The 27,993-nt window shown below is 42.4% G+C and overlaps 1 protein-coding gene across 2 annotated transcripts; it reads right to left on the bottom strand.

The window, feature by feature from the left end:
- Positions 1–13: 13 nt before the first annotated feature.
- Positions 14–27,792, bottom strand: SMN2 (survival of motor neuron 2, centromeric). Of its 2 annotated transcripts, XM_031003409.3 has the most exons (9): positions 27,548–27,792; positions 13,849–13,920; positions 11,239–11,358; positions 10,200–10,400; positions 9,885–10,037; positions 7,999–8,094; positions 6,576–6,686; positions 1,060–1,113; positions 14–590 (listed from the first exon to the last, which is right to left on the bottom strand). In XM_031003409.3, the coding sequence occupies exons 1-8, from the start codon at positions 27,626–27,628 to the stop codon at positions 1,063–1,065; spliced, it is 885 nt and encodes a 294-aa protein (XP_030859269.1). In that variant the 5' UTR covers positions 27,629–27,792; the 3' UTR covers positions 14–590; positions 1,060–1,062. The 2 variants fall into 2 exon arrangements, with proteins under 2 accessions (XP_030859269.1, XP_018868864.1); XM_019013319.3 differs by lacking the exon at positions 7,999–8,094.
- Between the last annotated feature and the right edge of the window lie 201 nt (positions 27,793–27,993).

The raw sequence follows: 27,993 nt of genomic DNA, 5'->3' as shown, positions 1-27,993 counted from the left end.
TCACAGACATATGGCTAATTAAAAAAAAAATTAAATATTTTTATTATATACTTTTAAACATACAGAAGATAGAAAAAAACAGTACAATGAACAGCCATGTCCACCAGTTAGATTCTGTAACATTTTGCCACATACGCCTCACATACATTGTTAAACCATTTGAAACATTTTAAGACACTCTAACACTTCATTCCTAAATGCTTAAGTATGCAAATTAAGACAGTCTTTTATAAACTACAACACCCTTCTCACAGCTCATAAAATTACCAATAATTATCCAATATCATTCAAAATCTAATCCACATTCAAATTTTCTCAACTGCCTCACCACCGTGCTGGCCTCCCACCCCCACCCCAGTCTTTTACAGATGGTTTTTCAAAATAGAGTCCAATAAAATATTTCACATTGCATTTGGTTATTACATAACTTTTAATCAAGAAGAGTTACCCATTCCACTTCCTTTTTTCTTTCCCAACACTTGATATTTTGAAGAAATGAGGCCAGTTATCTTCTATAATGCTTCACATTCCAGATCTGTCTGATCGTTTCTTTAGTGGTGTCATTTAGTGCTGCTCTATGCCAGCATTTCCTGCAAATGAGAAATTAGAACCAGAGGCTTGACGAATTCCAGTTAAACCATGTCCTCTGTGGACACCAGTTAAACTTGACTGGAGCACTTCATATGTCAGAGTGTACAGTGCAGTATGCCTAGGTTATCCCATATCACAATAAAAAAAAGTCTGCTGGTCTGCCTACTAGTGATACAAAATGGCATCATATCCTAAAGCTCTTTATTGTGAAAGTATGTTTCTTCCACACAACCAACCAGTTAAGTATTTGGTGCAATGATACTTTGACACATGAGAATTCTAGTAGGGATGTAGATTAACCTTTTATCTAATAGTTTTGGCATCAAAATTCTTTAATATTGATTGTTTTACATTAACCTTTCAACTTTTTAACATCTGAACTTTTTAAATGTTCAAAAACATTTGTTTTCCACAAACCATAAAGTTTTACAAAAGTAAGATTCACTTTCATAATGCTGGCAGACTTACTCCTTAATTTAAGGAATGTGAGCACCTTCCTTCTTTTTGATTTTGTCTGAAACCCTGTAAGGAAAATAAAGGAAGTTAAAAAAAATAGCTATATAGATATAGATAGCTATATATAGATAGCTTTATATGGATGTTAAAAAGCATTTTGTTTCACAAGACATTTTACTTATTTTATTCAACAAAATATGATCAGAAATTAAGTTGATAGTCTTTTAATGTACTTTAAAAGTTATCCCAAAGAAAACAATTATTAGGCTGCAGTTAAGGTTTTCTTGCAGTGGCTCATGCCTACAATCCCACAACTTTGGGAGGCGGAGGTAGGGGGATCACATGAGACCTGGAGCTTGACACCACCCTGGGCAACATAATGAGACCCTGTCTCTACAAAAAATTTAAAAATTAGGCTGGCGCGGTGGCTCAGGCTAGGCACAGTGGCTCACGCCTGTAATCCCAGCACTTTGGGAGGCCGAGACAGTTGGATCACCTGAGCTCAGGAGTTCGAGAACAGCCTGGCCAACATGGCAAAACCCCGTTTCTACTGAAAGTACAAAAAATTAGCCAGGCATGGTGGTGGGGACCTCTAATCCCAGCTACTTGGGAGGCTGAGGCAGGAGAATCACTTGAACCCAGGAGGCGGAGGCTGCAGTGAGCTGAGATTTACACCACTGCACTCCAGCCTGGGTGACAGAGCAAGACTCTGTCTCAAAAAAAAAATAAATAAATAAAAATAAAAATTAGCCAGGTGCAGTGGCATTATCACTGTAGTCCCAGCTACTCGGGAAACTGAGGTGAGAGGACTGCTTGAGCCCTGGAGGTCAAGGCTGCAGTGAGCTGTGAATGTGCCCTTGCACTCCAGCCTGAGCAATAGAGTGAGACCTGGTCTCTAAAAAATAAAATTTAAATTTAAAATATTTAAAAACATTGCAGGTCACAGTGGCTCATGCCTGTAATGCCTGCACTTTTGGAGGCCAAGGCGGGCGGATCACCTGAGGTCGGATTTGGAGAACAGCCTGACCAACAATGGAGAAACCCCGACTCTACTAAAAATACAAGACTAGGCCGGGCACAGTGGCTCACGCCTGTAATCCCAGCACTTGGGGAGGCTGAGGCGGGTGGATCAAAAGGTCAGGAGATCGAGACCATCCTGGCTAACACAGTGAAACCCCATCTCTACTAAAAATACAAAAAAATTAGCCGGGTGTGGTGGCGGGCACCTGTAGTCCCAGCTACGCGGGAGGCTGAGGCAAGAGAATGGTGTGAACCTGCGAGGCAGAGCTTGCAGTGAGCCAAGATCGCGCCGCTGCACTCCAGCTTGGGGGACAGAGCAAGACACCCTCTCAAAAAAAAAACCAAAAAACAAAACAAAACACAAAACTGGCTGGGCGTGGTGGCATATGGCTGTAATCACAGCTACTCGGGAGGCTGAGGCAGGAGAATCACTTGAACCCAGGAGGCGGAGGTTGCAGTGAGCCGAGATTGCACCATTGCACCCCAGCCTGGGCGACAGTGCAAAACTCCATCTTAAAAAATAAATAAACTAATTAATTAAAAAAAAATATTTTTCTTCCTTTTTTTTTTTGAGACGGAGTTTCACTCTTGTTGCCCAGGCTGGAGTGCAATGGTGCGATTTTGGCTCACCGCAACCTCCGCCTTCTCAGTTCAAGCAATTCTCCTGCCTCAGCCTCCCAAGTAGCTGGGATTACAGGCATGCGCCACCATGCCCGGCTAGTTTTGTATTTTTAGTAGAGACAGGGTTTCTCCATGTTGGTCAGGCTGATCTCGAACTCCCGACGTCAGGTGATTCACCCGCCTTGGCCTCCCAAAGTGTTGGGATTACCGGCGTGAGCCACTGCGCCCAGCCAATTTTTCTTCTTTCAGTATGTCCAATGATGTTCCTGAGCCCGCTTATACCTTTTTTTTTTTTTTTTGAGATGGAGTTTTGCTCTTGTTGCCCAGGCTGGAGTGCAATGAGGTGATCTCGGCTCACCGCAACCTCCACCTCCCAGGTTCAAGCAATTCTCCTGCCTCAGCCTCCTGAGTAGCTGGGATTATAGGCATGCACCACCACGCCCGCCTAATTTTGTATTTTTTTTAGTAGAGACGGGGTTTCTCCATGTTGAGGCTAGTCTCTAACTCCTGACCTCAGGTGATCCGCCTGCCTCGGCCTCCCAAAGTGCTGGGATTACAGGTGTGAGCCACCGTGCCCGGCCTATACCTTATTTTCATCAAATAAAATATATGACCTTAAACTACTTGTGTCATACTTATTAAACTGAGACCATTAAACACCAGTATTCACTAAATAAAAAAAAATTTTTAAGTCAAAAATTAATACTAAAACATTTGTTTTTCTTGTCAGATCTAGCCCAAATGTCCTCTGTCTGTCTTCTGGCTTCAATGCTTTCTATCTTTCCCTACATGTATACTAGCTTGCAGTGGCTTCCCACTTCATTACTAATCTACACCTAACAGACCGTAAGATGTATTGAAAGATTTGTTACTAATGAGTATCAAAGTTATAACCTATTTTATGTTATTTCAACAACATTATTCTTAGTCATTTGCATTCTGCTTAGATTTCTAAGACAAAAAGATAGAGGTTAAGAGCTAGACTCAGAGCCTATCTCAACCACGTGGCTTCAGTAGAACAAAGGTTAAGAATTGTTAGCTTAAGGCAATGACGTATTAAAAACACTTAAGGCCAGGTGCAGTGGCTCACGCCTGTAATCCCAGCACTTTGGGAGGCCGAGGCAGGCAGATCACGAGGTCAGGAGATCGAGACCATCCTGGCTGACACGGTGAAACCCCGTCTCTACTAAAAATACAAAAAATTAGCCGTGCACGGTGGCACACACGCCTGTAGTCCCAGCTACTTGTCGGGCTGAGGCAGGAGAATGGTGTGAACCCGGGAGGCAGAGCTTGCAGTAAGCCAAGATCATGCCACTGCACTCCAGCTTAGGAGACAGAGCAAGACTCTGTCTCAAAAACAAAAACAAAACAAAAAAAACCCAAAAAACCAAAAAAACAAAAAGAACACAAACGAATGTTCATAGCAACATTATTCATTATAGCCCAAAAATAAAAACAACCTAAATGTCCATGAACTGATGAATGGATAAAATGTGATATAATCAAACAACAGAATATTCAGCAATAAGAAGGAATGCAGTACTGGTGCATTCTACAGCATGGATGAATCTTGAAAATAGCATGCTAAGTGAAAGAAACCAGACACAAAAGACCACATATCGTATAATTCCGTTTATATATAATATCTAAAATAGACAAATTCATAGAGACAGAAAGTGTACTGACTGCCTAGGGCTGGGGAAAATGAAGGTAACAGGGTTTCTTTTTGGGGTGATGAAAATGTTCTAAAATTGTAGTGATGGTTGCATAACTGAAAACCAAAACCACTGACTTGTATACTTTCTTTTTTATTTTATTTTTTGAGACAGAGTCTCGCTCTGTCGCCCAGGCTGGAGTGCACTGGCACAATCTCGGCTCACTGCAAGCTCCACCTCCTGCGTTCACGCCACTCTCCTGCCTCAGCCTCCCGAGCAGCTGGGACAAAAGGTGCCCGCCAACATGCCCGGCTAATTTGTTTTTGTACTTTTAGTAGAGACAGGGTTTCACCATGTTAGCCAGGATGGTCTCGATCTCCTGACCTCGTGATCCACCTGCCTTGGCCTCCCAAAGTGTTGGGATTACAGGCGTGAGCCATTGTGCCCAGCCAACTTGCATACTTTCAAAGGTAAACTGCACACCATGTGAATTATTTCTCAAGAAAGCTATTTAGAACATAAATTATACCAATACTTTATATATACATTATGTATTTTTTTCAAATATTTCATAATTTAAAAAACACAAAAGCCTACAGTGTTACAGTCAGATAACTGATCTCAAAACAAATTACAAGCTGCTGATTTATTACTTTTTGGTCATTAAAATGAGGAATTCATGATACATACAATATACCAAGGTTATACTACAACAACTGAAGCGTGACTTTTTTTTCCCTCCGCAAATTCTCACTCTGTTGGCCAGGCTAGAGTGCAGCGGTGTGATCTCGGCTCACTGCAACCTCTGCCTCCCAGGTTCAAGTGATTCTCCTGCCTCAACCTCTCAAATAGCTGGGATTACAACTGCCCGCCACCACACTGGGCTAAGTTTTGTGTATTTAGTAGAAATGGAGTAGTCACCATGTTGGCCAGGCTGGTCCTGAACTCCTAACCTCAAGTGATCCACCTGCCTCTACCTCCCAAAGTACTGGGATTATAGGTGTGAGCCACCGTGCCAGGCCTTTTTCTTTTTTTGAGATGGAGTCTCACTCTGTCACCAAGGGTGGAGTGCAGTGGCACAATCTCAACTCACTGCAACCTCTGCCTCCCAGATTAAAGCAATTTTCCTGCCACAGCCTCCCAAGTAGCTCGGATTACAGGCATGTGCCACCATGCCTGGCTAAATTTTTTTCGGTATTTTTAGTAGAGACAAGGTTTCATCATGTTGGCCAGGCTGGTCTCAAACTCCTGACCTCAAGTGATCTGCCTGCCTCGGCCTCACAAACTGTTGGGATTACAGTTGTAAGCCACCATGTCTGGCCTTAACTTTTAAATAAGAATATTAATGGGGGCACACACAGATGATACATTTAAAAACATACACCTTTAAGTCAGTTGTTTCTTCTATATTAATTTACTAAAAATACAAGCGCCTACAATATCACATCATAATTTTAGCAGGGCACAAGAGCTTACTTTTAAAAATAATTTTAAATGTTCTGACTAAAATACAATAGAACATATCCGTAGGAGACTAACGTATAAAGTGACAAGTTTGAAGCCATACTCCCCAAGGTTCAATGTGGTACACATTACCCCAGATCTTTGTGCATTAAAAAAATTTCATTTCTCTTGGAAGGCTGAGGCGGGTGGATCACGGGGTCAGGAGATTGAGACCATCCTGGCTAACACAGTGAAACCCTGTCTTTACAAAAAAATACAAAAAATTAGACAGGCGTGGTGGCAGGCGCCTGTAGTCCCAGCTACCTCTGAGGCTGAGGCAGGAGAATGGCATGAATCCAGGAGGCAGAGCTTGCTGTGAGCCAAGATCACGCCATTGCACTCCAGCCTGGGCGACAGAGCAAGACTCTGTCTCAAAAAAAAAAAAAAAAAAAAAAAAGAATTTCATTTTTCATTTATGAAAAATTATCCCATCTTTTCCATTCCCTACAATCAATTTCAAATCAAAGCAGAGATTAAAACATTATTTAGAAAAAGTATAATTTCAATTCAAAAGTGTATAATCAAAATAATCTAACAATAGCATGAAAGCTTTTTAAAATTATACTTAGGGACAACGCAAGAGTAATTTAAGCCTCAGACAGTTGTATTTTTTTATTTTTATTTTTTAGTAATATAAAGAGAGAAGCCAGTAGTATTTTATAAATTTACAAAACAAAGTCACATAACTACAAAAAAATTGTCAGGAAAAGATGCTGAGTGATTACTTACCATATAATAGCCAGTATGATAGCCACTCATGTACCATGAAATTAACATACTTCCCAAAGCATCAGCATCATCAAGAGAATCTGGACATATGGGAGGTGGTGGGGGAATTATCTGGAGACAGAAAAAGATATTGTTTATATCCAGTAAACAAAAAAGTAAAGTCTGGAGATTTATCTTATATAGTGAATGCTGGAAATTAATTGTATTTTTGCTTATATCATCTCCTACTTAAATTTCTTTTTTTTCCCCTAAACAAAGACGAGGTCTTGCTATGTTGCCCAGACTGGTCTCAAACTCCTGAGCTCAAGTGATCCTCCTGCCTCAGCCTTCTAAAATGCCGGGATTACAGGCATGAGCCACTGTACCTGGCCTTAAATTTCTTAACATAGCTAGCATTTGGAGAAAACCAACCAATAACAACAAAAGACCAACAAAATTAAATTTAACGAGGACGAAAAGACAGCAAGTGACATAAAAAGTTTAAACATTTTGATTTAGACTATGTATCTGTTCCACTATGAAGCTATGAGTAAAAAAAAAAATCAAGCATAAATACTTTCATGCTTTTCCTTAATACACACACACACACACACACACACACACACACACAGCTCACATAGCATTTTGAGGGCGATTTTAAGTAAATGTCTTGGGTAGAACACCTGTTCTAATCCCATCCCAATACACAGTATGCCAAAAAGTATCTTTTTATCTATTATTAATACCTAAAAATCTACCATTAGAAATCCAGTTTACAGCTGGGTGCGGCAGCTCACGCCTGTAATCCCAGCGCTTTGGGAGGCCAAGGCGGGTGGATCACCTGAGGTCAGGAGTTCAAGATCAGTCTGGCCAACATGGTGAAACCCGATCTCTACTAATAAAACAAAAATCAGCCGGGTGTGGTGGCAGTCGCCTGTAATCCCAGCTACTCGGGAGGCCGAGGCAGAATTGCTTGAACCCAGGAGGCGGAGGTTGCTGTGAGCTGAGATCACACCACTGCACTCCAGCCTGGGGTACAAGGGCAAAACTCTGCCTCCAAAAAAAAAAAAAGAGAGAGAAAGAAAAAGAAATCCAGTTTACATCAGAAGCTAACATCCAACTATACCTAGAAGGGCAAACACTAATTTCTTATATAAGGTATAATTAAATCCCTTCTAACAGGAACTACCTCCTTATGGCATAGATACCAACTTCTGCCAGGAAAGAAGGCAACCTAGAGCTTAGACTTGGGACTACAAGAGCACTGCATCTGGGTAACAGAAAGGCATTAAAAACAAACAAAACCCAGAGGTTTAGTTCAAATTTCTACCCATTAGAATCTGGCCCAAGGGATGTTCTACAATGACATTTTCCAATCCTCTATTCAGCTAATTATCAAATTGTATGTGAAAGCAAAATCTAACCTATACTCTTTTTTACTTACTGGTGGTCCAGAAGGAAATGGAGGCAGCCAGCATGATAGTAAGTGGGGTGGTGGTGGTGGCGGTGGCGGTGGTGGGCCATTGAATTTTAGACCTGGCTATAAGGAATATTTCAAAGGAAAATTAACTTATCTATTTCAATATGATAGGAATAAAAAGGACTCAAAACCAAAAGGATAAAAATAATTACCCAGAATATTTGTTTTACACATATCAAAAAGATTAAGTGAAATTTCATGTACCAAATCCTGAAGTCAAACAGACTCATAAGTCAAATGACAACCTCTGGATTTTTCTCATTTCCTTTCTATGTAGACATTAAGGAAGTAAAACAAAATAAGAGTGGTGATTACCTAATAAATCAGAGACAGTCTATTTAGCAAAATTATTTCAATCATAAAAGACTATATCCCAAATTTCATTAACTAAATTGTATATTTTTATGAAAGCCTGTTTAGCTATACATGCCAACTTAGAGGACATATTGTGAAAACTAGCAAATCTCTCACCTTATAAAAATCAGCCCCCTGAGACCAATGAAGCATGATGTATATATCCTAAGAGGGTACATCATTTTAGATTCAAGAAACTGTAATATAATGTAAGCCTCAATAAGAACATTATCACAGAAAATCTTAAAACTTTTGGTGAGTCATGCTTGTTTTTTGAAAATGACTGCCTAGGCTAGGCGCCTGTAATCCTAGCACTTTGGAAGGCCAAGGTGGGGAGATCACTTGAGGTCAGGAGTTCAAGACCAGCCTGGCCAACATGGTGAAACCCCATCTCTACTAAAAATACAAAATAAGCTGGGTGTGGTGGCGGGTGCCTGTGATCTCAGCTACTTGGGAGGCTGAAGCAGGAGAATCACTTGAACCCAGGAGGTGGAAGTTGCAGTGAGCTGAAATGGTGCCACTGCACTCCAGCCTGAGCGACAGAGCAAGACTCCATCTCGAAAAAAAAAAAAAATTGCCTAAATACCATTCCCTCCATGGAAGAAATCACCGCTTTACACAAAAGAACTAGAAAGGGACAAGCCTTAAGGTTCCATGACATAATCTAACCTATAATAAAAATCTTTTTAGAGTTGATTTCTGTTACTTATAACCAAAAGGACCATAAATGAAAACAATATTTACATTTGAACTCTACAAAACAATCTGAGAGCACCTCAGGATTTTATCTATATTAGATGTAAATAATGTGTTCTTATTTTACATATCTTATACAAGCGACATGGGAAACAACAGCAGATCATCCAGCTAATGATAAATTATTATTACACTTTTTTTTTGTTTTGTTTTGTTTTTTTGTTTGAGACGGAGTCTCATTCTGTCGCCCAGGTTGGAGTGCAGTGGCACGATCTTGACTCACTGCACGCTCTGCCTCCCGGGTTCACACCATCCTCCTGCCTCAGCCTCCCGAGTAGCTGGGACTACAGGTGCCCGCCATCACGCCCGGCAAATTTTTTTGTATTTTTAGTAGAGATGGGGTTTCATCGTGTTAGCCAGGATGGTCTCGATCTCCTGACCTTGTGATCCGCCCACCTTGGCCTCCCAAAGTGCTGGGATTACAGGCGTGAGCTACCGCGTCCGGCGCATTATTATACTTTCTAACTTAAGTAAGTGTGCTAATTATTAGTCTAATACCTAATACTCCACAAAAGTTAACTGGATAAATCTTTCATATAAAGTATTTTGTTGCATCCACTGCAGTGTCTAACATTTTTTTAAAAAATTAACTATTTTGCATCATTATCTTATTTCCTTTTCAAAAAATTCTTGTGTATTTAAGCTACAAAAATTTCATGGGAGAGCTACAAATTAGTTAACAGAGAGGTTAAATGTCCCGACATTAACTATTTTCTGGAAAACTTTCATAGAAGGTTTACCTTTCCTGGTCCGAGTCTTGGCCCTGGCATGGGGGGTGGTGGAGGGAGAAAAGAGTTCCATGGAGCAGATTTGGGCTTGATGTTATCTGATTTATTTCCAGGAGACCTGGAGTTCTCACTTTCATCTGTTGAAACTTGGCTTTCATTTTCATTCTTTAAAAAGAAAAAATATGCAGGTTTTTGTTGTAAGGGTGTGATTAAGAAAAAATTAATGCCTCGGTGGATCAAACTGACAACTGTGTATACTGTTTAACAGTTTCTCATCTAGTCTCTGCTTCCAGAAATTGAATTTTTTTTTTTTTTTTGTATCCTTACCTCTTGAGCATTCTGTTCTATATTATTAGCTACTTCACAGATTGGGGAAAGTAGATCGGACAGATTTTGCTCCTCTCTATTTCCATATCCAGTGTAAACCACAACACAGGTTTCTCTCTTAAAATCAATTGAAGCAATGGTAGCTGGGTAAATGCAACCGTCTTCTGACCAAATGGCAGAACATTTGTCCCCAACTTTCCACTACAAAAGAAATCAAAGATATATACATGCACACATTTCTTTTGAAGAGGGCAAACTATCATCTTGTTTTGATCAGTGGGGAGGTGAAGGATAGAGGGTAGAGATTTGGAAGGCAAAATGATGTAATGAGAAAGGCTTGGGGTCTAAATACATAAATCTGAATTCCAACTCTCTCACATTTATAATCATGGACAAGTTTCTGAATCTCTTTGAGTCTTAGTTTCCCCATCTTATTAGATGGCTATAATATAAACTACCTCCCATATTTGTTGTGAATAGCAGGGAGGGAGATAAAATGCATATGGTGCCCAGCACTCTGGACTGGCCTAGAGCAAGTGCTCATCAACTGTTAGGTCTCTTCCCCCTTGGTAATGATGAAACTAAAGTTGGCTCAAAAGACACCAAAATATTCAGCTTTCAGGACTACTGCTTTTAACTAGCAGAAATAATCTACCTAGACTTCTGGGTTCCTTGGAATTAATAGTTTTAGAGTTTTTAAAGAAAAAGGGGAAAAAAAATCTATCTCTCAGCTTAAGATGTAAAACACTGCCAATTCAGCTTACGGCTCTTGGGTACTCCTTCCAGACGGCACCTTCTCCCTGCCTTCCATTCACAAATGGAACACATGTCCTGATTTTAGCATTTATCATTCCCATCTAATTCTTTACACTTTCATGACTAATATGCATGTTCCTAAATAACAGAAAATTTAATAGTTGTTTTTGAAGTTGTATATGTCAATAGAAACACTGTACTAATCACTTAAAGACATTTTACACTATTAAATAAGGACTAATGAGACATCCTTTGAAGTTAAATCTCAACATTTTAAAATAACCTGTTGTAAGGAAGCTGCAGTATTCTTCTTTTGGCTTTTATTCTTCTTAGCAGGTTTTCTTTTAGGTGTGGTTTTTGGTTTACCTGAAGTTTCACAAATGTCACCATTCTTTAGAGCATGCTACGAAAACAGGAATAAAAATGTACATGTTACACGGTGGTGCACAGCATAAAAGTCATGACATAACCCGGTTACTACTATAAGCTAGTCTCAAGGCTCCGTCACCTCAGAAAGCACCTATTTTCTCTTTTGACCACCCCCTACACTATAAAAACTGCTCTTAAAGGCATCATACACCTGACATCAGCTCTAAAGACCCTTTTAATCAAATCTCCTTGCTCTCAACCTCTCTGTAACATTAGACCCTGTTAATTATCTTTCTTCCTGATATTCATGGCCCTTTGGATGTCATAGCAATGTAGGGCCCCAACGGTTTCATTACTTCTGATCAAGCCTTAGATTTAGGCATTCCCAATAAGAGCTGGCCATCCTTCTTTACTTGCTTACAGCCATCTATTATTTTATTTATTTTATTTTTTTACACAGAGTCTCACTCTGTCACCGGGCTGGAGTGCAGTCACACTGATCTCAGCTCACTGCAACCTCCACCTCCCAGGTTCAAGCAATTCTCCTGTCTCAGCCTCCCGAGTAGCTGGGATTACAGGCGTGCACCACTGTGCACAGCTAATTTTTGTATTTTTAATAAAGACGGGGTTTCACCATGTGGACCAGGCTGGTATTGAACTCCTGACCTCGTGATTTGCTCGCCTCAGCCTCCCAAAGTACTGGGATTACAGGCGTGAGCCACCGCGCCCGGCCAAGGCCATCTATTCTTATTACTTTAGTTGCAACTGTCTGCAAACACACTTCTGAAGCTATTAATCCAGCTGTGACTTTCCTCAATCTAACATTTCCAATGATCAATTTCACATCTTAATTCATACCTCAAACTCAACCTCAACTTAATTCATATTCAACCTCAACTTAATTCAAATTCAATCTCAACTTAATTCATACTCAAACTCACTACTAAAACTATCGTTTTCCCAAATCAGTTCTTTTCCTCCTTTACTCAGATTACTTCTCCCTGCAATATCACCAACCCGTCCCACATCGAGCCCCATTTCAATCTCTATTTTATAGAATTCTCTTGGTAATTCTTCTTTAGTCGACTTCTAGTTTCAGTGTATACTGGAAAGCACATTTAAAAATCTAGGCCGGGTGCAGTGGTTCATGCTTGTAATCCCAGCACTTTGGAAGGTCAAGGCGGAGGGATCTTTTGAGCTCAGGAGTTCCAGGCCAGCGTGGGCAACAGGGTGAGACTGCATCTCTACAAAGAATACAAAAATGAGCTGGGTGTGGTGGCACACACCTGTGGTCCCAACTACTCAGGAAGCAGAGGTAGGAGGATTGTTTGAGCTCATGAGTTGAAGGCTCCAATGAGGCATGATCACGCCACTACACTCCAGCCTGGGTGACAGGGCAAGACCCCATCTCAAAAAAAAAAAAATCTAGAAATCAGTTACAAAGGTGACATAGAGGTCTGATCCTTAGCTCATGTTACAAGAGTAACTATGAGAAAGACATGAAATCTGTATGCTTGGTGCTCTTTATACACTGTATGAGTATACGCTCTGTTTGCTCAAGGTAGTCTGGACTATTGTTTGCTCAAGGTAGTCTGGACTATTGATGACCCATATTTAGTGCTCAGTAAGACTAAACATCTCAGAGAATGGAGAAGGTGATGATGTTGGCCAACTGTATAAATGTCCTGTTTGAGACACAGAACCATACTACATTTCCTAAAAGAACTGTATATTCCTACCCAATAGGAACACTTGAATTGATACCCAACTTACAGGATTTGGGATGATTAGAGTAATTTAATATATGAAAAGCACACAGAGCACTGTCAGCATGCTACAAATATTAACTGCTGTACTAATGCTATTTATCTTCATCATTATTTTACTACATGCTTGTTAAATGTTTAAAATTATAATTCAGATTGTCTTTTTCTTATTAATCTCAATTAGAGGACTTCCATAGTTTGATACAATGTAAAAATACTAAAAGGAATACATTGTTTGTTCGTTTTCTGAGATGGAGTCTCACTCTATCACCCAGGCTGGAGTGCAGTGGTGCAATCTTGGCTCATTGCAACCTCTGCCTCCCAGGTTCAAGCAATTCTCCTGCCTCAGTGTCCCAAGCAGCTGGGATTACAGGCACTTGCCACCATGCTTGGCTAATTTTTGTATTTTTAGTAAAGACGGGGTTTCACCATGTTGGCCAGGCTGGTCTCAAACTCCTGACCTCAGGTGATCCACCCGCCTCAGCCTCTCAAAGTGCTGGGATTACAGGAGTGAGCCACCATACCCAGCCAGGAATAAATGTTTTAAATTTTATTTAAATTGCCTCCACAAAGGATGACATATATAGGCTATCAACTTCTAAAGGAGGATATCACCTGATTTAACTAACTCATACTAACATCTAATATTCAAAATGAAAACTGAATAACATGTACTTTAACACTTTATCGTATGTTATCAATTCCTTTCCAAATGAATAACGAGAAAATAAGAAAACGACTAAGAAAGCATTTCATACCTTAAATGAAGCCACAGCTTTATCATATGCTTTTATCAATGCTGTATCATCCCAAATGTCAGAATCATCGCTCTGGAAAGGGTAAGAAATAAAAACAACTCATGTTCAGATAGGTTTAATCAGAAAATGTATGTTAGTACCAAGAGTCATCTTAATCCACACATAACAAAATTACACTGAAAATGAGTATTTAAAATCCTAAATAAAGCCACAGGAAACTTACCTGCTTAGAGGTTATGTGACTTTACTCCAAAAGCTAGACATAGGTAAATGTTCTAAGAATGAATGCCATCAAGTGAATGCCCCTACAATTTAATTCCTATCCACATACCATGAGTAGATTTGTTCAAGGCCAGCTATATTTATTTCAATTAAGATCAGATAAAACTTGACTTCATCTAGACTACGGGAATGCTGTTCTGACCTCAGAACCTATGATCCAAAGAATATTTTTTCTTTTGAAATTATAATGTTTCCAGATTATAAGGATACAAATTGTTAATAGTGACTAACCAATTTTCATTTTATTATTATTATTATTTTTTTACTTCCATTTCCCTTTCCTGCTTTCCTGGTACCAATTTTCTTTCCTTCCTTTTTTTTTTTCCTTTCTTTCGTTTGTTTCTTCTCTCCCTCCCTCCTTCCTTTCTTCCTTCCTTCACTTCTCTTTCTCTCTTCTTTTTTTCTCCCCTCAAATTCCTGTGTTCAAACGACCATCCCACCTCAGCCCACTGAGTAGTTGGGAATATAGGTGCATGCCACCATGCCTGGCTAGTTTTTAAAATTTTTTGTAGGGATGGGGTCTCGCCATCTTAGCCAAGCTGGTCTTGAACTCCTAGGCTCAAGTGATCCTCCAGCCTCGCTCGGCCTCCCAAGTGTGGGAATTACAGGCATGAGCCACTGCACCTGGAAATATTTTTGTCCAGACATGGTGGCTCATGCCTGTAATCCCAGCTACTTGGGAAGCTGAGGCAGGAGAATTACATGAGCCCAGTTGTTGGAGGCTGCAGTAAGCTATGATCATCCCATTGCCCTCTAGCCTGGGTGACAGAGGAAGACCCTGTCTAACAACAACAACAACAATAACAAAATAATAATAATAATAATAAATAATTTTTTAGCACTATCTGCTAGCACTGTGCAAGTTACTGAGAGATATATAGAAACATGGTACTCTCCAGTTATTATCTAACTAGGGATTTAAGACTATCACACAAGACAAAACAAAAAACAATATAAAACAAATCTTAACAAACATCAAAATGTGAAATACAAACAGTATTTTAATTAAAAAGGAAAGAAATTAATGTATACTGCAAGATCATATGGAGGAAACCGGCCTAAGAAATAAAAACCACTCACGCCTGTAATCCCAGCACTTTGGGTGGCCGAGGTGGGTGGATCACGAGGTCAGGAGTTCGAGACCAGCCTGGCCAACATGGTGAAACCCTGTCTCTACTAAAAATACAAAAATTAGCCGGACATAGTAGCACATGCCTGTAATCCCAGCTACTTGGGAGGCTGAGGCAGGAGAATCACTTGAACCTGGGAGGCAGAGGTGGCAGTGAGCCAAGATCGCGCCACTGCACTACAGCCTGAGAGACATAGCGAGACTCTGTCTCAAAAAACAAACAAAACAAAACAAAACAAAACAAAATAAAACAAAACAAAACAACAGGATTTAGGCCGGGCATGGTGGCTTGTAATCCCAGCATTTTGGGAGGCCAAGGCAGGTGAATTGCTTGAGTCCAGGACTTCCAGACCAGCCTAGGCAACAGGGTAAGAACCTTGTGTCTACTAAAAATACAAAAATTTTGGCCGCGCGTGGTGGCTCATGCCTGTAATTCCAGCACTTTGGGAGGCAGAAGCAGGCAGATCACGAGGTCAGGAGTTCGAGACCAGCATGGCCAACAAGGTGAAACCCCATCTCTACTAAAACTACAAAACTTAGCTGGCATGGTGGCAGTCACCTGTAATCCCAGCTGCTTGGGAGGCTGAGGCAGGAGAATCACTTGAACCCGGGCGGCAGAGATTGCAGTGAGCTGAAATTGTGCCACTGCACTCCAGCCTGGGTGACAGAGTGAGACTCTGTCTCAAAAACAAACAAACAAAAAAACCAAATTTAGCTGGGCATGGTGGCACATGCCTATAGTCCCAGCTACCTGCAGGGGCTGAGGCGAGAGGATCACTTGGGCCCAGGAAGTTGAGGATGCAGTGAGTGGAGATGGCGCCGCCGCACTCCAGCCTGGGTAACAAATTGAGACCTTGTCTGGGAAAAAAAACAAAAAACAAAAATCCAAAAAAAAAAAAACCCCAATAGGATGTGCATAGGTAGACAAAATAGAACGCATTCCAAGTAAGAGCATGAACAACAACAAAAAAGGCATGGAAGCAAAAATAACACTAACTATAAGAATGTATTTATGTAAGGTAACTAAGTAGTCAAATTTACAGAATTAGAAAGAATGGGCCGGGCGCAGTGGCTCACGCCTGTAATCCTAGCACTTTGGGAGGCCGAGGTGGGCGGATCACCTGAGGTCAGGAGTTCGAGACCAGCCTCAACATGGAGAAACCCCTTCTCTACTAAAAATACAAAATTAGCCGGGCGTGGTGGTGCACGACTGTAATCCCAGCTACTCGGGAGGCTGAGGTAGAATTGCTTGAACCTGGGAGGCGGAGGTTGTGGTGAGTCGAGATTGCGCCATTGCACTCCAGCCTGGGCAACAAGAGCAAAACTCCATCTCAAAAAAAAAAAAAAAAAAAAAAAAAAGAATGATGATTACCAAGGGCTAAGTGTAAGGAGAAATGGGAATTTGCTAATGGGTAGAGTTTCAGGTTGCAAGATGAAAAACTTCCGAAGATCTATTGCGCAACAACATGAACATACTTAATATTACTGAACTATATACTTAAAAATGGCTAAAATGACAAATTTTTTTACTTCAATAAAAAATAAAACACACTGTATGAAGGATTAGTGAGACAAGTCCAAATAGAATCCAATTTATACTATAGGGTAGAGTTGGATTTGGTATACTATACAGTATTTTGGATTTGGTATAGTATTAGTCAATGAATTCCAAAAAAGTTTGTTATAAAATTCACTGAGTTGTAATATTACTTTTTGTCATTTTCCTGTTTTTTTTTGTTTTGTTTTCTCTTGAGACAAGAGTCTCGCTATGCCACCCAGGCTGGAGTGCAGTGGCACGATCTCGGCTCACTGCAACCTCTGCCGCCCAGGTTCAAGTGATTCTCCTGCCTCAGTCTCTCAAGTAGCTGGGATTATAGGCGCCCACCATCAAGCTGGGCTAATTTTTGTATTTTTAGTAGACATGGGCTTTCATCATCTTGGCAAAACTGGTCTCGAACTCCTGACCTCAAGTGATCCTCCCACCTCAGCCTCCCAAAGTGCTGGGATTACAGGCATGAGCCACCGCACCCAGCCTTGTCATTTTCCTGTTAATCTCCGTTATACAGAGACAAATGTATTCCAATATAAAATGTCAATCTTGCTGTATGATAAAAAGTACTTAATAATCCCAGCCTGGGCAACATGGCAAAACCTCATCTCTACAAAAAGTACAAAAATTAGCTGGGCGTGGTGGTTCACATCTGTAGTCCCAGCTACCCAGAAGGCTAAGGTGGGAGGGCCGCTTGAACCAGGGAAGAGGAGATTGCAGTGAGTGGAGATCAGAGATCGTGCCACTGCACTCCAGCCAGGGTGACAGAGTGAGACCCTGTCTCAAAAAAAAAAAAAAAGTACTTAAGATCATTAAGTCACTTTGCAGATAAGAAAAGTAATCACAAAGAGGTTAACTGACTTAAGGTTACATTCGCACTTGGAAGGGAAGATATTCCTTGGAGATTTGGTAAAAGGAATAAAAACAGGCTGGGTCCAGTGGCTCACACCTGTAACCTCTGTCTCGAAAGAAAAAAAGGGGGGTGGGGGGAGGCTGGGCACGGCAGCTCATTCCTGTAATCCCAGCACTTTGGGATGCAGAGGTGGGTGGGGTGGGTGGATCACTTGACATGAGGAGTTTGAGACCAGCCTGCCAATGTGGCAAAACCCTGTCTCTATTAAAAATACAAAACTTAGCCGGGCATGGTGGTGCACACCTGTAGTCCCAGATACTTGGGAGGCTGAGGCAGGAGAATTGCTGGAACCCGGGAGGCAGAGGTTGCAATGAGCCAAGATCACACCACTGCACTCCAGCCTGAGTGACAGAGTGAGACTCCATCTCAAAAAAAAAGGAAGCAAACAGTAGAAAATGAAGGGTGGTCCTGAAGAAATAAAGAAATCACAAAATCAAGGCCAGTGATATCAATAGAAGAGTGCAGTCTTAAAGCAAGATACATAGACAGATGGCAGCTCAAATTCCTCATATCTCAACTGTTATTGCCAGACCAGGAAACAAGTAATTTCAAAACGAACAGAAAACAAAGCGACAGAAGGAAAGGTAATACTGATTACAAGGTACCCAAGGACAAATACATCTGACTGAAAATCTAAGGAGCACCAAAGCAAAGCCATGAAAAAGAACCAAAGGAACAAAAATAAATAAAAAGCAAAATGGTTGATACATTGGCAAACAGTATTTATTTAACGTATGTATAAATGGGGTCCCTGAAGAATAAAAACAAAACAAAACAAACAATCTTCCTGGTGGTCTAGTGGTTAGGAATTTAAAAAAAAGAAAAATTCCTAGGGATGGGAGGAAGAACCCCCTCCCATCCTCAGAGCCTCTAAGCAAAAAGACTAAGTTACAAAATAAAGAAAATCAGTTATCATTAGACTTTCTCATAGAAATTTATGGGGAAAAAGTATGAGCCAAGAATTTTATATGCAGCCTAGCTGTCCTTGAAGTAGCAAGACTAAGAAAAGTTTAAAATGTAGAAGAATACCGTACTCACTAGCCTTTCCAGGGTAATCTATTGAAAATAAGCTTCATCCAACCAAGATATGACCAGGGAAACTTGGGTTTTAAAAATAACAGAACTGGCCAGGCATGGTGGTTCACGCCTGTAATCCCAACACTTTGGGAGGCCGAGGTGGGTGGATCACCTGAGGTCAGGAGTTCGAGACCAGCCTGATCAACATGGTGAAACCCCGTCTCTACTAAAAATACAAAATTAGCCGGGCGTGGTGGCGCATGCCTGTAATCCCAGCTACTCGGGAGGCTGAGGCAGAAGAATTGCTTGAACCTGGGAGGTGGAGGTTGTGGTGAGCCAAGATCGTGCCACTGCACTCTAGCCTGGGCAACAAGAGCGAAACTCTTGTCTCAAAAAAAAAAACGAAAAGCATAAAACAGAATTGTTAGCATCAAATATATTTAATTGTGGATCTAAGAGGAAAGTAGTGTATTAAATTGAAAAGCTGATTCTAAAATTTATATGGAAATACTAAGGACAAAAGTAAACCAAAGCTGGACAATTTACATTATCTAACTTTAAGATTGTAAACCAGAAGTAGCTAAGACAGGTTTCAATCAATTTAGAAAGTTTATTTTGCCAAAGTTAAAGACGCTCCTATGACACAGCCACAGGAGGTCCTGATGACATGTCCCCAAGGTGGTGGGGTACAGCTTTGTTTTATACATTTTAGGGAGACATGAGGCATCAATCAATATATGTAAGATGTACATGAGTTCTGTCAGGAAAGGCAGGACAACTCAAAGTGGGGGTAGGGAGGCTTCTAGGCCATAGGAAGATTTAAAGATTTTCTAATTGGCAACTAGTTGAAAGAGTTATTATCAACAGAAAGGAATGTTTGGGTTACCATAAGGGGTTGTGGAGACCAAGGTTTTATCATGCAGATGAAGCTCCCAGGTAGCAGGCTTCAGAGAGGGTAGGTTGTAAATGTTTCTTTTCAGACTTTAAGAGTCTGTTCTATCAGTAATTCCAAAAGGGAGTAGGGTGTGATGAGACATGTCCAACTCCCCCTTCCCATCATGGCTTGAACTAGTTTTTCAGGTTAATTTTGGAATGCCCTTGGCTGAGAGGATGGGTCCATTCAGTTGGTTGTGCAGGGGCGGGGGGGGGGGGCTATAATTTTATTTTTGGTTTACAAGACATACCCTGAAGCAATAGTAATTAAAAGTGTAGTACTGACATCAATATAGACTAATAGACAATGTAACAGAATTGAGAGTTAGAAATAGCCCTGTGATATACGTGACTGATTTTAACTAAAGTTACAAATGTGGTTTAATAGAGAAAGCATAGTAATTTCAAGAAATGGTGGTAAAACTATTGGAAATCCTTATGCAAAAACAAACCAAATTTCCACCAACATTGAGCCACATATAAGAATTAATACAAAATGGATTACAGACCTAAGTGTAAAACTAAAACTCTAAACTGTGTAAAAAAAAAAAAAAAAGAGAAAAATCTGTGATCATGGATTGCCTATAACAAAAGAACTGAAATGGCCTTGTTGCCTGGGGTGGCACCCGAAGTTCTTGGTCTCACGCCGAGGAAATCAAGGACGCTGACACACCAAGGGTGTGAGGCTAGAGCAGAAGTTTAATAGGCAAAAGAAAGAGAATAGCTCTCTCCTGCAGAGAGAGGTCCTGAAGAGTTCCCATTCCACAGTGAAATGCAAGCATTTTTATAAATGAGCTAATGGGAAGGGGGTAGCTTATCTACACATAGGGAGCAAAAAACCAGTTAGGATGTTGCCATCTGCACAGAGCGTCAATCTCTGGCATCCCCCACCCCAACCTTTTATTATGCAGGCAGGTCCTTGGCCTGAGCTACTCCACATTGCTTATCTCTTTCCTATTGTGCATGTGCTAAATAAGGGGAGGTGGAGCCACCATGGTGGACATGCCTGGCCCCAGGTACCCCTTTCTCTCCGTGCAGCTGCAGGCAACCCCAACAACTCACAACATGCAAGCTTCCAGCTTCCTTATCTGAGTATGTACTAAGGTCCACTGTGTTTACTTCACATACTGTGTTTACTTCACATACCCACCTTATGTATGTGAAGCTTGCTGATTACCCAGGAAGCTCCCCCTCTGTGCCAGAGCTGCTTCCTTATACATGTTTACAGCCCGATCTTCCAGGCTGCTCCTTGTTAGAAGAGAAGTGATTTCTTGGGCTGCTTTTTGTTAGAAGGGAAGTTCTACCGAGGACTCTGTCTAACTATCGGCTTACCTAGTCTTTTTTTACCTCCTCTCTCAAAACCATCAAAGAAAAAACTGAAAAATTAGATTTCAGCAAAATTAAGATTTTCTGTTCTTAAAAAGACGTTGTTAACAAAATGAAAAACCAAAGTGTAAACCAGGAGAAAATACATGCAAGTTACCTATCTGATAAAGATATTGTACCCAGCAAACATGAAGAACTCTCAAACCTCAACAACAAAAAAATTCAATTAAAAGATGGGTAAGTTGGCCGGGTGCAGTGGCTCATACTTGCAATCCCAATCTTTGGGAGGCTGAGGCAGGAAGACTGCTTGAGCCCAGGAGTTCACGACAAGCCCAGGCAACATAGTGAGACCTTGTTTCTACAAAATTTTAAAAAATTAGCCAGGCATTGTGGCGTGTGCTCATAATTTCAGCTACTCAGAAGGCTGAGATAAGAAGACTGAGCGCAGGAGGTGGAGGCTGCAGTAGGCTGTGTGATTGCACCACTGCACAACAGCCTGGGTGACAGAGTGAGACATTGTCTCCAAAAAAAAAAAAAAACCCAAATGATTTGAATAGACACTTCACCAAAAAAGATATACGGATGGCAAATACACTCATGAAATGATCAACAGCAGCACTGGTCATTAGGAAATGCTAATTAAAATCACAAGAAGCCACTATATCTATTATAACGCCTAAAATTAAAAAGACTGACCATACCAGGTGTTTGCAGGGACACTGAGCAAATGGAACTTTCATACATTGCTGGCCAAAATGCAAAATGGGGGAGCTGTTCTGAACCTATTTAGTTGTGGGGGCTGTCCAACTTTTGAATTGTTCTTTGCTCAATTAATCTCTGTTATATTAAAAAGTAACATGGTACAATCACCACTTTGAGGAAGAGTTTGACAGCTCCTTAAAGACTTAAAATACATCTACCCTGAGACCTAAGTATTCACTCAAGAAAAATGAAAGCGTATGTCTATACAAAGTCTTTTTTAAAATTTTTTATAGAAAAGTTTTAATTTTTGATTTTAAAATAAAAATAGAGGTTTCACCACGTTTCCCAGGCTGGTCTCAAACTCCTGGGCTTAAGCGATCTGCCAGCCTTGGCTATATGAAGTCTTATACACTAATATTCATAGTGGCTCTACTTGTTAACAGTCCCAAACTGGAAAAAGCCCAAATGTTCACAAGCAAGCGAATGAATACAGTATAGTATATACATGCAATGGGATACTACTCAGCAATAAAACGGATGAAAATCAAAATAGCTATGATAAGTAAAAGAAACGTGACAAAAAAGGTACTGTATCATTCCACGTTTATAAAAATTCTTAAAAATGCAGGCTAATCTATGGTGACAGAAAGTAGATCAGTGGTTGTCTGGGGACAGGACAAGGAGGGATGAGAAGGATCACAAAACAGCAATCCAACTGAGGCCACCATGCTATAAGGAAATCCAAACCAGCCCACACATTGAAACCACATAAAGAAATCTTCATGAGACTACATGAAAAAAAGAGATAGCCTGCCAATCCCTAGCTGCTCAGTCCCCAGCTACTGTAGCTCTAGCAACTATGTAGGTGCAACCACGAGACAGCCGCACGAAAACTGCCCAGCAAGGCTCTCACAAATTCCTAACCCACAGAAACAATGAGAGATAATAAAATGTTCGTTGTTGTTTCAAGCCACTAAGTTTTGGCAGATTCGTTACACAGCAACGGCAGCCAGAACAGACCACCAGGACTGCCTTTATATCTGATTCTCAGTCATTTCCAGTAGCTCAGATTTCTCAAATTATTCCCAACACCCTGCCATCTTCTACCTTCTCCTACCACTTCCTGAAACTTCCACTGTGCTCCCTTGAGTAATTAATAAAATCCACTCTTTAACCTCTGAATCATCCCTTCATTTCTTGCTCTAAGTAAAATCTAGCTCCCTGAGGATGCCTTTTCCTTTCGCAACCATCTCAAATGATAGATGTTTCCTCTTTTCTCCTCCACACTCTTCATATCACTGTACCTACTGGAGATGTGGGGAAGAAATCTTCCCTGCTCCGGCTGGCGCGGTGGCTCACGCCTGTAATCCCAAGCGCTTTGGGAGGCCGGGGTGGGCGGATCACGAAGTCAGGAGATTGAGACCATCCTGGCTAACAGGGTGAAACCCCGTCTCTACTAAAAATACAAAAAACAATTAGCCGGGCGTGGTGGCGGGCGCCTGTAGTCCCAGCTACTCGGGAGGCTGAAGGAGGAGAATGGCGTGAACACGGGAGGCGGAGCTTGCAGTGAGCGGAGATCTCGCCACTGCACTCCAGCCTGGGCGACTGAGCCAGACTCCGTCTCAAAAAAAAAAAAAGAAAAAAGAAATCTTCCCTGCTCCTTACTTGCACTTCCAGATTATTCTCCTCCATTCCCCTCTCAAAATTCCCAGCCTTGAAAATCCTGACAACAAGTAGCCAGGCATGGTGGTCAGCACCTGTAGTTCCAGCTACTTGAGAGGCTAAAGTGGGAGAATCCCTTGAGCTTGGGAGGAGGTTGTAGTGAGCCGTGATCGCGCCACTGCACTCCCACCTGGGCAACAAAAAGAGGCCCTGTCTCGGGGGGGGGGGGGGGGGGGAAGAAAGAAGGAAAATCTTGTCACCAGACTCACAGTCTATTATCGTCTCCTATTGCAGTCACCTACAGCCTACCGAGTCACTCTTCCTCATTCCTTAATGTTTACATCGCAGTTCTCTCTCCAACACTACTCCTGTCATCATTTTTGCTGATTTAAATATCCATGTAGATGATCCCTTCAATTACCCTATATTTGCAGGTCTCTAAACTCCTCTCCACCACAATCTTGTACATCTTCTGATGTGGTGCAGCTCTGTGTTCCTACCCAAATCTCATGCTGAATTGTGATCCCCAGTGTTGGAGGTGGGCATGGTAGGAGGCGACTGGATCATGGGGGTGATTTCTAATGATTTAGCACCATCCCCAAGTGCTCTTTCCTGATAAGCGTTCTCACAAGATCTGGTTGTTTTAAAGTATGTAGCACTTCCCCCTTCTCTCTCTCTCCTGCCGGCCATGTGAAGACTGTGTTTGTTTCCCCTTCACCTTCCACCATGACTGTAAGTTTCCTTAGGCCTCCACAAGAGAAGCCTGTACAGGCAGCAGAACTGTGAGCTGATTAAACCTCTTATCTTTATAAATACCTGGTCTCAGGTATGTCTTTGTAGCAGTGTAAGAATGAACTGATACATGCCCAAATCTCAGCTACTCACTCACTTCAACTGTATTTATTTATTATAACCAATAACCACAACCTCTCCATAAATGCAGTTTCAAGAATCCCACTCTCTTAACCATCACCTTCTAGGCTCTGCAACTTACTCCTACTAGTGGTTTGATGGGGACAATCATTCCACTTCATTAGGACTGGCAGTACATTGATCCTCCCACTTTTTTTTTTTTTTGAGACAGAGTCTCATTTTGTCGCCCAGGCTGGAGTACAGTGGCACGATCTCGGGTCACGGCAAACTCCACATCCCGGGTTCAAGTGATTTTCCTGCCTCAGCCTCCCTAGTAGCTGGGACTACAGGCACCTGCCACCATGCCCAGCTAATTTTTTTTTTCCAAGAGGAGTCCTGCTCTGTCGCCCAGGCTGGAGTGCAGTGGCGCAATCTCGGCTCACTGCAAACCTCGCCTCCCGTGTTCAACTGATTCTCCTGCCTCAGCCTCCCAAGTAGCTGGGATTATAGGCACGCGCCACCACGCCCGGCTAATTTTTGTATTCTTTTTTTTTTTTTTTTAAAAGACAAAGTTTTGCTCTTGTTGCCCAGGCTGGAGTGCAATGGCGTGATCTCGGCTGTCTGCAACCTCTGCCTCCCAGGTTCAAGCAATTTTTCTGCCTCAGCCTCCCGAGTAGCTGGGATTATAGACACGTGACACCATGCCCGGCTAATTTTTGTATTTTTAGTAGAGACAAGGTTTCACCATATTGGCCAGGCTGGTCTCGAACTCCTGACCTTGTGATCTGCCCAACTCGGCCTCCCAAAGTGCTGGGATTACAGGTGTCAGCCACAGCGCCCGGCCGATCCTCCCACTTTTTAAACTGTCTCTCAGGGTCTTAAAATCCTCACTTCCTTTCTTATTTTTTTTTTTTTTGAGGTGAAGTCTCACTATATCGTCCAGGCTGGAGTACAGTGGCGTGATCTCGGCTCACTGCAACCTCCACCTCCTGGGTCCAAGGGATACTCCTGCCACAGCCTCTTGAGTAGCTGGGATTACAGGCACCTACCACCATTCCCGGCTAATTTTTCTGTATTTTTATTAGAGATGGGGTTTCGCCATATTGGCCACGTTGGTCTCAAACTCCTGACCTCAGGTAATCCACCCACCTCAGTCTCCCAAAGTGCTGGGATTACAGGCGTGAGCCACCGCACCCGGCTTCTCACTTCCTTTCTTAGCCAGCTTAAATTCCATGGTCAATCATTAAGAGAACTCCTTTGTACTTCTCCCCCTCACTTCTTCATATCCACATGGTAAAATCACAACTGCATTAATTTCAACTCTCCATTTACTCTGCGGGTGCCCTCATACACAATCTTGCTGTCTGGTCTCCTTCAACTCATGACCACGAATCTCAAGTAGGCTCTTTATGTTGCCTAGCAATATTTCCACTAAACTTCCCTAGTCCAACCCTTGCCCACTCTTCTAAAGAACTATCTACTTCCCATCTTCTCTTTCCTCTCCCATCCCAGCTCCTAGCTGATAACCTTGCTTCTTTCACTAAGAGAACAGTAAGAATCAAGAGAACTTTCAAAATCTCCTGCCATCCTATCTGCCCATTCACGTATCATAGATGTGTAACTATATAGCTGTCACCAAAAGAACCGCTAATGTTTCCAACAAAGGCCAAATCCATCCCTTCTTACCTACTCTAGGACACTGCTCTAGCCATTGTCTTCTTTCCGACATCAACTTTCCCATTCTCATCTTTCCTATCAACCCACAAACATGCTGAAACATGTTGCTCCTATCTTAGTGCAGTGGCTCACACTAGTAATCCCAGTACTTTGGGAGGCAGAGGTGGGAGGATAGCTTGAGGCCAGGAGTCCAAGGCTGTAGTGATTCATGATTGCGCCACTGGCACCCCAGCAGCCTGGGCAACAGAGCAAGACCCCCCTCTCTTAAAACCACACACACACACACAATTAAAATTCCTCTTAACTCACTTCCCCCTCCATTTATTGCCCAATTTCTCTACCCTCCATTTATAATAAAATTTCGTGGTGGCTCACTCCTTTAGGCCCAGCGACTCCAAAGGAGGGTCGCTTGAGGCCAAGAGATCAACGCTGCCATGAGCTAGGATCACGCCACTGTCCTCCAGCCTGGGCCACAGGGAGCGAACTTGTCTCTAAAAAAATTTTTTTTAAATAGAATTCCTTGAAATATGCCTACCGATGTTTTTATTATTTATTTATTTATTTATTTATTTGAGACGGAGTCTTGCTCTATCGCCCAGGCTGGAGTGCAGTGGCGCGATCTCGGCTCACTGCAAGCTCCGCCTCCCGGCTTCACGACATTCTCCTGCCTCAGCCTCCCGAGTAGCTGAGACTACAGGCGCCCGTCACCACGCCCGGCTAATTTTTTGTATTTGTAGTAGAGACGGGGTTTCACCGTGTTAGCCAGGATGGTCTCGATCTCCTGACCTTGTGATCCGGCCGCCTCGGCCTCCCAAAGTGCTGGGATTACAGGCTTGAGCCACCGCGCCCGGCCGTTTATTTTAAGACAGGGTCTGGCTCTGTCGCCCAGGCTGGAGTGCAGAGGCGCAATCACAGATCACTGCAGCCTCCACCTCCCTGAGCCTTCCAAGGCCTGAACCTTCCAGGTAGCTGAGACCACAGACGCGCACCACAACACCCGTCTAATTTTTGCAGACTCGGAGTCACACTATGTTGCCCAGGCTGGTCAAATGTTGCCTTGGATTTCTCTTCTCCTACTCTCCAACTCACTCCAGCCAAATTCACCCCTACCATGCTATGCCCAAGACTGAACTCCTGACAAACCTGCTCTACTGGCAATCTTCTCCTTCCCACCTCAGCAAAAGGCAACTTTATCTTTTCAACTATTCAGGATAACCTCCGTTATCGAATCTATCTGAAAAACCTGTTGCCTCCGATTTCAAAATATACCCAGAATCCAAATACTTTCACTCTGTTAATAACATCTTGTTCTGAAGTTCAGATCATCTCAACAGACTCCTAAGTGGTTCCCCTGCTTCACCCTGGCCTAATGCCCTCACCTCCCCTACACCAGCCAGAGAGGAGTGAACAAAATAAGCTACTGCCAAGTCGCGGCAGGGCCTCCACTCAACGCTATCAAGGAGCCCAAACTGCTCGAGGAAGGAGCTTGCGCATGTGGTTCGCAGGGAACGGAGTGGGAAAAGACGTAGAAAAACGCGGACCACAACTCCAGTAAGCGGATCGACTTGATGCTGTCCCGAGGCTGCGGAAGGAGAGTTGGGCCGGAAGAAGGGTGCTGAGAGCGCTAATAGGGAGACTGCACTGGCTGCGACCTCACCTGGCCTGTGCCGCGCCGGAACAGCACGGAATCCTCCTGCTCCGGGACGCCGCCACCACTGCCGCCGCTGCTCATCGCCATAGCAAACCTGCGGGTGCGCAGCGTGGGGCCCCGTCCCTTCTTAAGAGCGACGACTTCCGCCGCCCGGGGCTTCTGGGAGCGGAACAGTACGGTGGCCTGGAGGACCGCTCGTAGTAACTTCTCACGCTTTCTACGAGTGGTTATCGCCCTCCCACATTTGTGGCGTGTATATTTTTCATTTCTCTCAATCATTTCATTTCACTGTGTTATATTTCCTTTCCTTTTTTTTTTGTTTGTTTGTTTTGAGACAGAGCCTCGCCCTGTCGCTCAGGCTGGAGTGCAGCGGCGCGATCTCGGCTCACTGCAGCCTCGACTTCTTGGGTCAAGCGATCCTCCCACCTCAGCCTCCCCAGTAGCTAGGACTA

This window comes from Gorilla gorilla, chromosome 19, assembly GCF_029281585.2.
Source record: "Gorilla gorilla gorilla isolate KB3781 chromosome 19, NHGRI_mGorGor1-v2.1_pri, whole genome shotgun sequence".
NCBI classification, from domain to species: domain Eukaryota; kingdom Metazoa; phylum Chordata; class Mammalia; order Primates; family Hominidae; genus Gorilla; species Gorilla gorilla.
The sequence above is the reverse complement of the archived record's forward strand: the minus strand, read 5'-3'. Positions and strand labels throughout refer to the sequence as shown.

Excerpts from the sequence above, each read along its gene's own strand:
- SMN2 (XM_031003409.3), bottom strand. The coding sequence starts at position 27,628 with ATGGCGATGAGCAGCGGCGGCAGTGGTGGCGGCGTCCCGGAGCAGGAG. Across the intron at positions 6,687-7,998 it reads CATTTCCTTCTGGACCACCA|ATAATTCCCCCACCACCTCC; the intron begins GTAAGTAAAAAA and ends TTCTGTCTCCAG. Across the intron at positions 1,114-6,575 it reads ATCATACTGGCTATTATATG|GGTTTCAGACAAAATCAAAA; the intron begins GTAAGTAATCAC and ends TTTTCCTTACAG.